The 17,558-nt window shown below is 36.6% G+C and overlaps 2 protein-coding genes across 3 annotated transcripts in view; both read right to left on the reverse strand.

Annotated features, from left to right (window-relative positions):
* Positions 1-17,558, reverse strand: part of RMDN2 (regulator of microtubule dynamics 2) — a 91,588-nt gene that overhangs the window by 48,828 nt on the left and 25,202 nt on the right. The gene's annotated exons all lie outside the window — the stretch shown is intronic.
* LOC147915988 (uncharacterized) lies at positions 7,082-8,159 on the reverse strand (the record flags this gene model as incomplete). The annotated part of the gene is made up of 1 exon (XM_087436438.1): positions 7,082-8,159. A coding segment is annotated over one exon (1,026 nt), but the record flags the coding sequence as incomplete, so codon positions are not given.

The raw sequence follows: 17,558 nt of genomic DNA on the forward strand, positions 1-17,558 counted from the left end.
CGGCCCCATAGCTTAGCGGTTACGTGCGTGCGCTCCGCTGCTGGCGGCCCAGGTTCGGATCCCGGGCGCGCACCGATCCCAGGTACGCACGACGCACCACTTCTCCGGCCATGCTGAGGCCACGTCCCACATACAGCAACTAGAAGGATGTGCACCTATGACGTACAACTATCTAATGGGGCTTTGGGGAAAAAAATAAATAAAAAATAAAATGATAAGCTACATGATTTTTTTTTTTTTAAAAAAGAAAATTTTTGTAGCACAACAGATGAAAGGAGAAAAACTATATGATCATTTCAGTGGTCATCAAAAAAAATTTTTTCAATAAATCCAACATCATCTCAGGAAAAAAGAAATACCAAACCCATAAACAAGGAATAGAAGAGGACTTCTGAACCTCTGGTATATAAGCTGATAAAGTTTATATACCAAAAACTATAATACATTTCACACTTAATGATGGAATATTAGAAGCATTAAAATTAGGACTAGAGAAGGATGTCCAATATTGTTCCTTCTATTCAACATTGTACTGCAGGTCCTGTTAACACAATATTAAAAGAAAAACAAATAAAGATTGTAAGAATTGGGAAAGAAGAAACAGAACTGTTTGATAATCTAAAGATTATTTAACATAATAAAAAAACCTAACAGAATTTACAGTAAATAAAACTAATTAACATTTATAATCTATTTTTTAATGGTATTTTATTTTTTATTTTATTTTATTTTTTTGCAAGGAAGATCAGCCCTGAGCCAACATCTATTGCCAATCCTCCTCCATTTTTTTTTAACTTTTTCTCCCCAAAGCCCCAGTAGATGGTTGTATGTCATAGTTGCACATCCTTCTAGTTGCTGTATGTGGGACGCCACCTCAGCATGGCCAGACAAGTGGTGCGTCGGTGTGCACCCAGGATCCAAACCCGGGCCGCCAGTAGTGCGGAGCGCACACTTAACCACTAAGCCACAGGGCCGGCCCCCTATAATCAATTTTTGAAAATCAATTGTGTTCTTATATCTATAAGACAAGTTAGAAAATGTAACTTTATAAAATATAACATTTATAATAGTAGGGAAAATATATGGCACCTAGGAAAAAATTCGACAAAAGTTTTTTAAGACTTTTCTTTAGAAAATTACAAAAAATCATCCAAGGACATTAAAGAGTACCTAAATGAATGCAAAAAGATATCATATCCATGGACAGAACAACTTAACATTGAAATGATTTCAATGGCCCCAAATTAATCTACACTTTAAAAACAATTCCAATCAAAACCACAATGGTGTTCTCCTATGGAACTTAGCTGACTTTAAAATTAATATAGAAGGGCAAGTGCAAGAAGAGCCAAGACAATTGTAAAGAACAGATATCAGGACCACAGTATAAAGGATAAGACTCTACTAAGTCAATGTGGTACTGGCATAAGACAAACTGGCCAACAAAACAAAAGAGAACATCTAGGCTAGTCTCTTTCCCACATTAAAAAACATATAAGTGTGAAAAAATTGTTCTCCCACTTTGGACAGGAATCTTCTACTTATAAACCGGGCATTACTCAAAAAATTATGAGAAAGTTGTGAAAGCAAATTTTAAAAATAGGGCATATCTAAATATGCCTGGGAAAATTCAACCATATGTATTAACTTTGGGTTAGAGCTTAGATTTATACTTGGGCACACACACAAAAAAGCACTTCATAGATTATCGGATATCAAATAGAATTTTCAACACTCTTTTAACAGGCATGGAGAAGCTCACCCAAAAATGTCAAATTTACTTACAAACACTTGTCTCCTCATGTACTTTTCAGGCCCCACGTTCTGTTCCCACTTTGAGTAAGAACTATGCCATTTTCCCTATTCCTTCATTTCGGCACAACCAATTACTTGCTTCTATAGCAATAATAGCATCTCTGAAGGCATGGTTACATTATTTAAAGAGAAAATGATATTATTTACCATGAAAATAAAGTAGCGTATTTACAGAAGTATATCAGTAGAGAGCCGCATCAGAATAGGCAAAAACTTGCCCGGCTATAGCACTGTGGTCTCTCCTCACATCAGGCACTCAGCTTCAGTTCCTTTTGCACTGCCTTACCTGACACCTCACTGCCCTCCAACCCTTTTTTTTCCCAAAAGATACATGCTAAGAGAGACTGATGTCAGCAAGATGGTGCATTAGGAAACTCTATGCCCTTGTTCCTCCATGGAAATAGTAAATGAACAAGAGAGATTGAAACAGCTTTGTGGGAGATATAGAAACTATTTAAGGATTTGCAGCAACCAAGTGAATGTTCAATCAAGAAAAAGCCATACTCGGTGATGTCAGCATCCTGGTGGAGTGAGTTGTTCCCTTAGACTCTCCCCACCAAGTTACAACTAAAGAGATATTCATTAACCAACAGAGGATTCTCTGTTGAAGCAAGCCTCAATAAATTTAAGAAGATTAAAATCATATCGAGCATCTTTTTTGTGTGTGTGTGTGAGGAAGATTAGCCCTGAGCTAACACCTATTGCCAATCATCCTCCTCTTGCTGAGGAAGATTGGCCCTGGGCTAACATCCGTGCCCATCTTCCTCCATTTTATATGGGACACCGCCACAGCACGGCTTGATAAGCCGTAAGCAGGTCCCTGCCCAAGATCTGAACCTGCAAACCCTGGGCTGCCAAAGCAGAGCATGTTAACTTAACTGCTATGCCACCGGGCCAGCCCCTCAAGCATCTTTTCCAACCATAATGCTATGAAACTAAAAATCAATTCAAGAGAAAAGCACGGAAAGTCACAAATATGTGGAGACTAAAGAACATGCTACTGAACAACAATTAGATCAATGAAGAAATCAAAGGAGAAATAAAAAAATATCTGGAGACAAATGAAAAGGAAAATACATCATACTAACTCTTATGGGATGCAACAAAAGCGGTCCTAAGATGGAAATTCATAGCAATACAGGCTCACCTCAGCAAACAAGAAAAATCTCAAATAATTCATCTTAAACTACACCTAACAGAAGTAGAAAAAGAAGAACAAACAAAGCCCAAAGTCAGCAGAATGAGGGAAATAATAAAAATCAGAGCAGAAATAAATGAAATTGAAACCAAAAAAACAGTAGAAAGGATCAATGAAATTAAGAGCTGGTTCTTTGAGAAGATAAACAAAATTGACAAACCCTTAGCCAGACTAAGAAAAAAAGAGAGAGGGCTCAAATCAATAAAATTAGAAATGAAAGAGAAGAAATTACAATGGATACCACAGAAAAACAAAGTATTACATGAGACTACTATGAAAAACTATATGCCAACAAATTGGATAACCTAGAAGAAATGGATAAATTCTTAGACTCATACAACCTCCCAAACTGAATCAAGAAGAAATAGAGAATCTGAATAGACCAGTCACAAGTAAAGAGATTGAAACAGTAATCAAAAACATCTTCCCAAAAAAAGTCCAGGACCAGATCACCTCTCTGGAGAATTCTACCAAACATTCAAAGAAGATTTAATATGTATCCTTCTCAAACTCTTCTAAAAAATTAAAGAAGACAAAACACTTCCTAACACATTCTATGAGGCCAACATCACCCTGATCCCAAAGCCAGACAAGGACAATACAAAGAAGGAAAATTACAGGCCAATATTGCTGATGAACATAGATACAAAAATCCTCAACAAAATATTGGCGAACTGAATACAGCAATTCATTAAAAGGATCATACACCAAGATCAAGTAGGATTTATACCAGAGACACAGGGATGGTTCAATATCCACAAATCAACGATGTGATACAAAACATTAACAAAATGAGGAATAAAAATCACATGATCATCTCAATAGAAGCAGAGAAAGCATTTGAGAACATCCAATCTCCTTTTATGATAAAAACTCTTGACAAAATGGGTATAGAAGGAAAGTACCTCAAAATAATAAAGGCCATATATGACAAACCCACAGCCAACATCATACTCAATGGGGAAAAACTGAAAGCCATCCCTCTGAGAACAGGAACAAGACAAGGGTGCCCACTCTCACCACTCTTATCCAACATAGTACTGGATGTTTTGGCCAGAGCAATTAGGCAAGAAAAAGAAATAAAAGGTATCCAAATTGCAACGGACTGAAACTCTCACTGTTTGCAGACGACATGATTTTATATACAGAAAACCCTAAAGAATACATTGGAAAACTATTAGAAATAATCAACAACTACAGCAAAGTTGCAGGGTATAAAATCAATTTACAGAAATCAGTTGCATTTCTATACACTAATAATGAACCAACAGAAAGAGAACTCAAGAATATAATCCCAATTACAATCACAACAAAAAGAATAAAATATCTAGGAATAGCCAAGGAGGTGAAAGACCTATACAGCGAAAACTATAAGACATTATTGAAAGAAATTGATGATGATATAAAGAAATGGAAGGATATTCCATGCACACAGATTGGAAGACTAAAGGTAGTTAAACTGTCCATACTACCTAAAGCAATCTACAGATTCAATGCAATCCTAACCTGAATCCCAATGACATTCTTCACGGAAATAGAGCAAAGAATATTACAATTCATGTGGGGCAAAAAAAGACCCTGAATAACTAAAAGAATCCTGAGAAAAAAGAACAAAGCTGGAGGCACCACAATCCCTGACTTCAAAATATACTACAAAGCTATAGTAATCAAAACAGCATGGTACTGGCACAAAAACAGACATACAGATCAATGGAACAGAATTGAAAGCCCAGAAATAAAACCACACACTATAGACAGCTAATCTTCGACAAAGGAGCCAAGAACATACAATGGAGAAAGGAAAGTCTTTTCAATAAATGGTGTTGGGAAAAATGGATAGCAACATGCAAAAGAATGAAAGTAGACCATTATCTTTCACCATACACAATAATTAACTCACAGTGATTAAAGACTTGAAGGTAAGACCTGAAATCATAAAACTCCTAGACGAAAATATAGGCAGTACACTCTTTGACATGGGTCTTTGCAGCATCTTTTTGAATACCATGTCTACTCAGGCAAGGGAAACAAAATAAAAAATAAACAAATGGGACTACCTCAGACAAAAGAGCTTCTGCAAGGCAAAGCAAACTACGAACAAAACGAAAAGACAACTCACCAACTGGAAGAAAATATTTGCAAATCATATATCCAACAAGGGGTTAATCTCCAAAATGTATAAAGAACTCATACAACTCAACAACAAAAAAACAACACAATAAAAAATGGGCAGAGGATATGAACAGACATTTTTCCAAAGAAGATATACAGATGGCCAACAGGCACATGAAAAGATGTTCAACATCACCAATTATTAGGGAAATATAAATCAAAACTACAATGAGACATCACCTTAAACACCTGTCAGAATGGGTATAATTACCAAGACAAAAAACAACAAATATTGGAGAGGATGTAGAGAAAAGGGAACCCTCATACACTGCTGGTGGGAATGCAAACTGGTGCAGCCACTATGCAAAACAGCATGAAGATTTCTCAAAAAATTAATAATAGAAATATCACATAATCCACCTATCCCACTACTGGGTATTTACCCAAGGAACTTGAAATCAACAATTCAAAGAGATTTATGCACCCCTATGTTCACTGCAGCATTGTTCACAATAGCAAAGCCATGGAAGCAATCCAAGTGTCCAGTGACTGATGAATGGATAAAGAAAATGTGGTATATATACAAGGGAATACTACTCAGCCATAAAAAAAAAAGACAAAATCGTCCCATTTGTAACAACATGGATGGACCTTAAGGGTATTATGTTAAACAAAGTAAGCCAGACAAAGACAAACACCATATGATTTCCATACGTGGAAGATAAACAAACACATGGACAAAGAGAACAAATTAGTAATAATGTACAACTGAAATTTCAGAATGTTATAAACTATTATGACATCAACAAAAAATAAAAAAGAACTAAAATAAAAAAAATTTTTTAAGGATACAGGCTAAAAGGAGGAGAAAAACAAAAAAGTAAAAATAACATCTTAGCTCAATGATATAGATTTAGGGGCATTTTATTATGACAAATAATTGAAAATAATGCAAATTCCTTTCCTCTACAAAGACTAATTATAGTCTAACTTAAGTGTTTTTAATTGCCTACACGCATTTTCCATTCACTAGTTATTCTGATATATATTTATAAACTTTGTTTTATATAATGGAAAAAATCTGAAAAATACCCTTAATAAAATTTTTGGAAATACTTTCTAAAATAAAAATCTTATTTAAATAAAAATTTTGGAAAAAATTTGAAACATATTCACTTTTAAAAATAAAAAAGGGGGCCAGCCCTGGTGGCCTATTGGTTAAGTTCAGAAAGCTCCGCTTTGGCGGCCTGGGTTAGGTTCCAGGCACAGACCTACACCACTTGTCAGCAGCCATGCTGTGGCAGTGACTCATACACAAAATAGAGGAAGAATGGCAACAGATGTTAGCTCAGTGCAAATCTTCCTCAGCAAAAAAACACACAAAAAAGCCTAATATATAAATTTTTATCTCTGATTTCAGAGTTCTCTGAATTCCCAGACATATGTATACACAAATGTGTATTAAAATTTAGTTAAAATATCTGGTTTCAATGTATTCTACATATTTCCATTACAATATGTTTTTACTTATGATTTGATCCTTGTATTAGTAAAAACATTGTCAGTGGAATGTGTAGCATGAGAAATATAGCTAGCAAGGCTAATATAAATGAAAATTTGTGAATTGACAAATACAGCTCTGTAGATTATATAGGAATACTATCTCTAATGATTAGAGCAGGATAAAAGAAGATGTTAAACTCTCAAAGAATGCAATACATTTAGAAGACCTACATATCAAAGCTTGATGTTATTTTCCACCACAGAAGTATTACAATAGTCACTCAGAAATTTGGGACTAGTCAATCTGTAAGCAGTAAATCTGTTAAAAGCCTGAAACAGATGAATAATCTTTGACTTCCATATTCCAATAATGTTAATAAACTATCTTTCAAAAAATACAGCAAAGTTAAATTTAGACTGCAACATAGAGATGTTTTTCAGTGAATGCAGTGAAGTTTAGTAAGGGAGGAAACGTCTGTGAGACCTGAGCAGTGATTTCTACAGACTATAGAGTGTGCCTGGTGGGAAAACTGATTTGAGCTGCCCTTCTAAGAGAGGGTAAAGTCTGAGTTGACCTTATTTTAGGAATTTCAATAGGTGAAGATTTGTCTTGATCTTGAGACGAGATAGCAATGTTTTCATCTTCAAAAGGACCTGAAGTAACTTCATTTTTTGCTGGGGTAAAGCTATGAGTATTTTTACAAAATGAAGAAAATCCAACATTATGGAGAATGGGGGAAGTTTTAGCAGGATGCTGTTGAATCATAGCTGGAGAATGATTTGTACTGTGACTTTGAGAACCAGGATGAAGGGAATCTTTCCTTAATTGGTCTCTTTTTTGACTATCAGTGGCAATTCCATTTTGTTGATAGGAATAGGAAATAATAGTTGGAAAAGAAAGGATGGTTGGTGTGCTTTGTTGATACGTGCTTCTATCAACAGAGTTCTGACGGGCCGAATTAGCTTTCGTTCCAAAATTCATAAAATGTTTAAAGTTATATTCAGGAGAACCACAGCTTATATATTTTTCAGCATTAATAATACTTGAGTCTTTAGAAATCATTTCAATTTCATCTGGATTTAAAATGCTCTTATTACTTGATTGAAGGTCAAAAAGAGTAGCACTCTCATAACAGGTAACTATACTTAGTCTAGGAGCAGAGAAAAGTCTTTGAGATCTAAAGCCAAAATGGTCTGAGGAAGATTTTAAATCACTGGAACTTCCTTCTTGAGCGTCAAAGTTGGCTCTACTTTGTTGACGACGAAGAGAAGCATTGCTTTTCTGAAACTGAATACATAAAGAACGTGTTCTTCCAGAGAAAGATGAGCAAGTAGATTTATTTGATCGAGATAAATTTTTATTTCCTCTAGGTGGAATGACTTTACGTATTGCAGAAGGCCGAGTTTTTTTAAGATCAAGAGATATAGTTGGTTGAGTAATAGAAGAGGTTCCATGGTGCAGGGGATCTGAAGTAACTGGCTTTGCAGGACAATTTGGTTGGAAGCTCTGGTCCTCTTGGCAGCAGCTAGAGTGAGAAAAGTGTCAAATGAGGAAAAAAGATAGAGAGCAGAGGTGGAAACCTGCCAAGCGTCCTGAAGAATGATATCCACCTTATCAATACGGAAACCACAGGGAATAAAAAAATTACAGCAGCTGAAGTTGATGGTCACACAGATATACCCAAAAGAATGCCTAAGTCTAAAAGATTATCTCTAACTACCTACACAGTACCTGCCCAGTCTATTAAACCTTGGGAAGATAAGTCGAAAGACTCAGGGAAGCAGGCAGAAAGAAAGATCAGGGGAAACATATGACAGGGCACCGGAACTAAAGGATTCCTTCAAGGAAAAGGTAGAACTTCCTGTTTTAAATATAATAAATCATAATATCTGTTTGAGACTACGACACTACTATATTTAAAGGCGTTAAGTAGAATAAATTTATACTCTGTTGACTAATGCATTTTAACATATTAACCACGGATGAAGCAAAACCTCTCTGGAGAGAGTATTTCAGGTAAATATCTAGATATTCCAGATATTATTCTGGGAAACTAAAGGAAGCATTAAAGCTTGGTTTATGAATATTTCAATGTTCTTTAGCACATGAAACATATGGAGAAGTGTTTTTTCTTTTTAAAAGCTTACCTTAAGCATTTTCCCATATTGAATTTAATCCAAAGTAAATCTCTCCCTTCCTTTCTAAGCCTTCATCCTTAAGCCATAAAATGCCTTGTGTAGGTGGAACAGGTCAGAAGACTGAATGCTTAAGCTGCATGTGGAATTAACATGGCAATAACACAGAATCTGATGACAGCAGACTCTAGAATCTAATGACATCAGTTTAGAATAAAATTGTTCTGTGGCTCACCTTTCTGAAAAGCTGCAGTTCACATGACTGTGGAATGGGTGTTCTAACTTCATTACATTCAAGGAGTTAGCCAACAAATCAAGGGACGAGAAAACAGCAGGATGAAGGCAATAACATATATGATATCTGCATAATCCTTTACTTGGGATTGTCTCCCTCATTAGCTGCCCTTTCCACACACCTGGCCTACTAACTCATTCTTCTTTTAGTTGAACACTATTTACTCCAAGTTTTTACATCCTCCACTGATAAGGAAAAGTGACTGTTACAGACTTTGGTCCGAAGATATATTGAGATGGGGGAAAAAAGCCTAAATTACAAATGTCGCTGTCCCCCAGAGTGAAACAAGCTTCCCCTACCTTGGCAGTAAATAGTGCCATCTGATTCTGTGGCCCTCATGCACAGATTATGGAGATCTACTGTACCACTGTTTATAATCCCTTGAAACAACATATACTCATTTAAAGGCAAGATTAACAGAGTTATTAGAAAAGAAATACTGTCCTCTCCTTTTCCAAACCAACCTGGAGCACTGCCCATATAATAGGTGTATGTGTATAGCCTCTTATGACATAAAACACCACCTCAAATATAATTTTTTTACTTCTCAATATTCTAAATACCCTACTACCACCTCCTGCTTTTGTTCCCTTCCCAACAATCTTCTTTGGTAAACCCTTGAACAAATTCCTTTCCAGAAGCCTAAAGCTCTCTAATTCTCACCATATCATTGTCAGATTATAATTTGATTTTATCCTACATACAAGCTAATAGATTAATCTGTGACTATTTCATGGATGCTGGTAGAGACACACAATTCTTGGGTCACAGACAGAGGACTTTATCACTCACAGCAAACCAAGCAGTGTGATCACAGCATATTTGTGTTGGTTCTCCTTGACTCCAGGTCCCACAGGGCAATGCAGAGGGCCCACCACACAACTCTCGCATTCGCAGTGAGTTGTATTACAAAGAAAAGAACACCGAGCTCAGGGAATCCACCACTTTTATAGCAAGCAGTAAGCAAATCTGCTAAATCTGCTGTTGGTTCTGGAGGGAAACGTGACCTCATTCCTTAAGGTTTCTCACTACAACCTGAGAAATGGCCTGGATAAAGAGTGGTCACGCAGACCTTACACCCTTCACAAAAATTAACTCAAAATGGACCACAGACCTAAATATAAAATGCACAACTATAAAACTCCTAGAAGATAATACACAGAAAACCTTGATAAATTTGGGTATGGCAATGATTTTTTAGATCTAATACCAAAGGCAAGGTCCATGAAAGAAATAATTGATAAGCTTCTGCTCTGCGAAAGACAATGTCAAGAGAATAAAAAGCCACAGACTGGAAGAAAATATTTGCAAAATATACATCTAAAAAATGACTATTATCCAAAATATACAAAGAACACTCAAAACTCAACAATAAGAAAATGAACAACCCAACTTAAAAAGGGGCCAAAGACCCTGACACCTCACCGAAGAAGATATACCGATGGCAAATAAGCATGTGAAAAGATGCCCCACATCATATGTCATCAGAGAAGTGCAAATTAAAGCAATGGGATACCACTACATACCTCTTAGAATGGTCAAAATCCAGAACACTAACAACATGAAATGCTGTCGAGGATGTGGAACAACAGGAACTCTCATTCATCACTGGTGGGAATGCAAAATGGTACAACCACTTTGGAAGACAGTTTGGAGGTTTCTTACAAAACTAAACAGTCTTACCATACAATCCAGCAATCATGCTCCTTGGTATTTACCCAAATGAGATGAAAACTTACGTCCACTCAAAAACTTGCACACGGATGTTTATAGCAGCTATCTTCATAACTGCCAAAACTTGGAAGCAGCCAAGATGTCCTTTAGTAGGTGAATGGATAAATAAACTGTGGTATATACAGACAATGGAATGTTATTCGGCACTAAAAAGCAATGATTACGAAGTCATAAAGAGATATGGAGGAAACTTAAATGCATATTACTAAGTAAAAGAAGCCAAACTGAAAAGGCTACACGCTCTATGATTCCAACACATATGCCATTCTGGAAAAGGCAAAACTATAGAGATAGTAAAAAGATCATTGGTTGCTAGGGGTTGAGGGGGAGGAAAGGATGAACAGGTGGAGCACAGAGGATTTTTAGGGCAGTGAAAATACTCTGTACAATACCATAATGATGGATACATGTCATTATACATTTGTCCAAACTCACAGAATGTACAACACCAAGAGTGAACCATAATGTAAAGTATGGACTTTGGGTGATTATGGTGTATCAATGTAGGTTCATCAACTGTAACAAATGTACCACTCTGGTGCTGGATGTTGATAATGGTGTAGGCTATGCATGTGTGGAGGTAGCGGGTATATGGGAAATCTCTGTATCTTCCCCTCAATTTTGCTGTGAAACTAAAACTGCTCTAAAAAATAATGTCTCAATTTTTAAAAAATCAAGGGAAAAAAAAAAAAAGAGTGGTCAAGGCCCTACATTCTTGGCACACCTAGGAACACGTATAGGAGAATAAGAAGCCCAGAGAGCACTGTCTTTCACTACAGCAATCTATTATTTTTTTCCCTTTCTTGTGAGATTGTTGTCTACTGTTCCTAAGTCACACTAAGATTCATGAGTACCTTTTCCAAAAGGACATCTTTTGTAAATTGAAACAATAGATTATGACTGAATCTTTAACACAAAAAGACCGGCTCTAAACTAGAATTGACTGAGTTAACTTGAAATGGCAAACTCAAGTTTTCCCACATTATCCAAGACAAAAAATGAGCTACTCGAAATTCAATTATACAGTAATATACGGTTACATCTTTAACCAATCTGAGTGTAATGAATGTAAATTATTCAATCTATTATATTACTTATTGTATTTGTATAAATGGCTTATCAAATATGCTTAATTATGCAAAATAACAATAATGTTCATTGCTAAATTAGTACCAGGTTAACTCTCATATTTTTTTCATTACAATATTAAACTCAATCCACATAGGTTCGCTGTTTGTAGTTTGTTACTCAGATAGCATGGTTATCTGTATGTGACTTGGAAGGTAGAAAAAATATTCCTTGGGGATTGTCAAATAATTTCATAGTCTATTTCTAGAATTTTCTTATCCACTATTAGTTCATTTTGAAAGAAAGAAGGTTAATAAAATTAATTCACTATATAGTTGCTAAATGCAGTCTAGTAAAGATAAAGAAACAGTACACAATCAAGGATTTGAACTGATCTAATAACAAACTGGAATTTTTTTTTTTTTTTTTTGGTGAGGAAGATGAGCCCTGGCCTAACATCTGTTGCCAATCCTCCTATTTTTGGTGAGGAAGATTGGCCCTGGGCTAACATCTGTGCCCACCTTCCTCTAGTTTTATATGTGGGACACCTGCCACAGCATGGCTTGATAAGCGGTGCATGTGTCCACGCCTGGGATCCGAACCTGCGAACCCTGGGCCGCCAAAGCGGAGCTTGCGAACTTAACCACTACGCCACTGGGCTGGCCCTGGAAGTAATTTAAAAACAAAAGAAACAAAAAAGTATATATTTTAGGTCAACAAGTAAGTACAGATGTGTTTCAGCAACATTAGACGACATTTCCTGACCTGAATTCTCAACATCCTCAGTCTTTTCCTCTCTAACTCACCCTGCAAAGCTCCTAATTTGTATCAATTCAGCCCTCTGACTTCTCTACTCTCATATATGAAATGCCAAGAATTAGGGAAAAAAATCACGCAACAGTGCATACTGGTACACAGTCTTGAACCTCAACTGGGGCAACAGCCTGCAGGGTAATCCTTACTCTTGTTTCTAGTTGACGCCCTCTTCCACTCCCCACAACTGCTCTTCCAAACTTTCTTCGTTCATATGTTCATTCATTTATTAATGCAAATATTTAATGATCATCTATAATATGCCAGGCACTGTGCTAAGCACTAGAGACACCCGAGTAAACACATTAGTGTAGGCTCTTAAGGAGGTCAAAGCCCTAAGACTTGGAAATTGATAGAGGATGGCAGAGGGGGTGGTATTGGGAAGAGAGGAGTCAAGAATCTCACTGCCCTCCCTCAAACGTCTCAGCGTACACTCTCCTCCACTCCAGAAGATGACCTACAGACCTTCTTCCCTGAGAAAACCAGGGTTTTAAGGCAGAAACTCATTCAACTTGTGGCTCTTACACCCAAAAAGGTATCTGTTTCAACCTTGTATTTCATAGAATCAAAAACACTATCAGTTGCAAGAAAGGAAAAAAACATTGCCAGTTAAACTACGATGCAGCAATACGATCCTATTAATGGGTGGTAATACATATCATGATTTAGGAGATGTTAAAATGTGAAAAAATGTTCATCTTATAATCAATGACACAGTATGTATGAACCCACACACTCCTCCTTACTTAGAGTAGGGTTAAAAGGGCACTCAGATGGAATTGAGTGAGTTTTATACTTGAGTAGCCACCTTGGGAGGTGAAGTCTGAATTCAGCAGGTATTTCATACACACATTGGCCTTATCCTTCCCCACTTTATCTCCTAGGATAATGCTTTCAGAGCACTCTGACACCTTGCACTTTCTTAAACGGGGATGAGGAAGGAAAGAGGCAGTGCAGCACCGTGTACAGACTCTGCCCCTTACTAGTGAGCAACCTAATCTTTCTCAGACTCCATTTCCTTATCTTGAAAATGAGGATAATAGTATCATCTTCCTCAGAGAGTTACTGTGTGGACTAAATGAGATAATGAATATAAAACATTTATGACAGGAAAAAATTATTGATGGAGTTGACTTCCACTTTCTTCTATAGTATCTGTGCAGTCACAGAACTGGAATCTTTTCCTTTCCCTTACATGACATGTAGAATTACCATAATTTTTGTATGAATCGTATCTATTTGTCCTGGGACTTGGAGAGGACAGTCAGGAATCTAAGTATGATCCTTGGTGCCATGATGCCAGCAGCACCCAGATTCATTTGTGGACTTATCGTAGAATGGATGAATGTAGTGCCCTTCAAGTTGTGAACAAAGCACAAGAAGGAAGATCACTTGATGAGGCTTCTAAAGACAAATGTCTCCAAATTGGAGGTAAAAGCCAAGGGAATGTAAGCTCTACGAGTGCAGGGGCGTGTCACCACTGTACCACCTATAAGAGCATAGCTCATAGTCAGTGCTCGATAAATATTTGTTTCAGAAACGAACGAATTTACAAGCTTGTTCTTCCCATCTTTCTTAATAACCCATTGGTCTTTATATTTATAAATGTTATGGTAATGGGGGCACTGACCAGGAAGATGAGGCAACGCAGAATAGGGCTTAACCTATGTAACCTTTTCCAAGCTAGTGCTACTTTATTTGGAGTGGGAGTGTTAGAGACTTTATACCGTCAATTCCCATGTTCCCAAATACTATCTTGAGATTAATAAAATTTCCTGAGAGTCTGCAAGTGATAAAGTTTTCTTTTTTCTACATGTTAGCTCACTACCTAAGGTGGACCGCTGCTAAAAGGGCCAGGCCACCACACCTTGTTTCATGGGTTATTTCCTCTTTGTTTTTGTTTCTGACTTGAAAAAAAAAGACCTCTCCTACATTTTTACTCTCACTCTCTGTATTGGCTTCCTCTCTGCAGCTATAAATATTCACAGGTGCCTCTCAGGTTGAAACAAAACCAAAAACAAAACAAAAAAATAAATCTTCTCTGAACCTGATATCCCCTTCTTGCATTATGCACTCTCCTTCTATTCAAAGTCAAGTTCCGTGAAATAAGGGTCTACCATTCTGCTGTCCACACCTTTACCTCTCGTGCACTTGTCCAGGCCTAGATCAGGTTTCTGTACTCATCACTACCTGGCAACTGCTCCTGCAAAGCTCAACAATAAACGACCTCCTAAGACCCAAATCCAGGAAACATACTTCAGTCTTCGTTTTACTTGACCCAAAACATTACAACTGAAAGGCTACTATTAAGTGTACTTTTCTACATCAGAGGTGGGCAAACTGCACCCTGGGGGTCTAATCTGCTTTCCACCTGGTTTTGTAAATAAAGTTTTATTGGAAGACAGCCATACCCACATTGTCTATGGCTGCTTTCAAGCTACAAGACAGAGTTGAGTAGTTTAGACAGAGACAGTATCATCCTCAAACCCTAAAATTCTTATAGAAAAAGTTTGCCAATCCCCATTCTAATGTATTTAATATATTTGATCATTTCCATATTATTGGTAAAATAACTCAAGGTTTTTTTTGGAATTTACTAGGGATTAGACACAGTGCAAAGTCTCTTCTTATATCATCTTATTTAAGACTTAAAGCAATGTAAAATATGTATTATTGACCACATTTTAAGATGAATAGATTCAGTTTTGGAGAAGTGAAGTTACGTAGCCAGTTAGGCGCTGAGCCAGGAATATTTGGGTCAGAATGATTCCAAAACCGGTGGCCTTCACCACTGTTCTTGAAACCTTGTCCTCTCTTGCTTTCTGTGACATCTTTCTCCTCTGGTTCTTTTCCAACTTCTTTGACCAGTCTTCAGTCTTTCTTTTGCAGGCTCATCCACTTCTGCCCACTCCCTCAGTACTGGTTCCAAAAGGCTCTGTACTCCAACTTCTCTCTTCCCACGCTACACATTCTGCCTGAGCAGTGTCATCCATTCCTATAGCATTCAGCATCACACACATACTGGTAAGATGCCCAGCACATGAACAACTTTCCCCCAAAGAAATGCATCTCTCAGCCCTTCGGCCACTTCCTTTCATAGGCTGCAGGTGGGTGACTGCTCATGCTAGCAGTGGCTTCCATCTCTTAGCAAGTCCTGCCTAGGAGGGTCTAGCACTTGGCTCTAGAATGCGACGGTACTTGGCACTTTTGTTCTTGGCCTTTGGGCCTCTGGTTATAACCAAGACTGAGAGCATCCCTCTTTAACACTCTCTTACATTTTAAAAAAAATCTGTTTGACTTGTGCGACTTTGTTCCCTGCTGTGTCTAGGGAGCCTACACAGTACCTCGCACAGAGAAGACACTCTTGTTGAATGAATAAACTGTTAGTGTTACCCTTCCTTTAGTTTTTTAAATCAATTCATAGATGAGAAGACCTAAATGGCAAATAAACTATGAACAGATGCCCAATTTTATTAGTGTTCAGGGGATGCAAACTGAAATAATGATTAGTTATCACTTCATCGCCATTAGGTTGGCTAAAATTAAAAACTCTAACAATATAAGAATTTGTACAGGAAAATAAGAATTCTCATACACTGCTTATAGGATTGTGAATTGGTAGACTCTGAAGAATAATTGAATCATACACAATAACAATATAAATTAGTCTATAACCCAGCAATTCCACTTCTAAGTACTTTCAAAATATTTCACTGTACCTAAAGAATTATGAAGAAAAGTGTTCAATAAAACATTGTTTATAAGAGCAAAAAAATAGTGACCTAAACATCTATCAATAAGAAAACAAATTAAGGCATATTCATAGAATAGAATGCAGCATAGCAACTGAAAAGAATGAAATAAGTTTACATATATCGATATGGAAAAATCTCAAAAGACATTTGATGAAAAAGCAAGTTACAAAATGTTATGTACATATAATGCCATTTATGTAAATTTAAGAACCAAAGACCATTTATTCATTGTTTATGTAAACATGCACACATAGGAGGAACATTAAAACTCTCAAAGGAAGAATGCATACCACCTTCAAGATGACGGTTACCTCTGAGAGAAAGGAGTACAAAGATTTCAATTATACGTGTAATGTTTTATTAAAAATAAGATCTGAAACAAAAAACGAATTTTTTTTTTGCAAATTTGTACTTGTACAACATGAAAGAATACAAAATCACCACGTAAGGAATATCTGAATTTGTCTTTCTCTCAAGGCCTTGAAAATTGAAGTTCAACACTAAAACTGACTTGGCAGAAGTAAATAATGGTGAGAATAAAAACATAACTGCAAAAAAGCAAAGTTTATATTTTGGCTCATGAAAATGAAAGTTTAAGGAGTTTTAAATAAAACCGCAAAGCCTGTTCTTTCTGTGGTCTCACTTTCATCACCATCCTCTGTTATATATCAAGTAATATCATCTAAGGCACTAGTGTATTATGGCTTGGATTATGCTGGTGTTCTTTTGGGGGCAGATTTGTGGGGTTTCTTTTTCTTTTCAAACAGTCAGTATTGTGTCTGTTGATACTATCTAAAGGTATCATATGAACGCAACACTAAAATGAAAATACATAAGTCAAGAAAAAAAGAAAGACGGCCCATAGGGTCACTATACAACTCTGCTTTACCTAACAGAATTGTCTAATTTTGAACACATGTATTCTTCTTAAAGCCCACACAAGATGGAAAAATAACGAATTTATTATAGAGTATTACTTTAATCTAAACTGGAATAAGATTTAACTTGTGAAAGGGAGGGTTCTAAAGCTTTACATAACATTGTGATTTAAATAACACTTTTTAAACCTGTAGTTTGCTAGAGCAATACAGGTAAATGTTGACAGAGAAAAGAGAAGTGTGCAGCTTAA

This window comes from Ceratotherium simum, chromosome 11 (genome assembly GCF_057802395.1).
Source record: "Ceratotherium simum simum isolate JZ-2026a chromosome 11, ASM5780239v1, whole genome shotgun sequence".
In the NCBI taxonomy this organism is placed as follows: domain Eukaryota; kingdom Metazoa; phylum Chordata; class Mammalia; order Perissodactyla; family Rhinocerotidae; genus Ceratotherium; species Ceratotherium simum.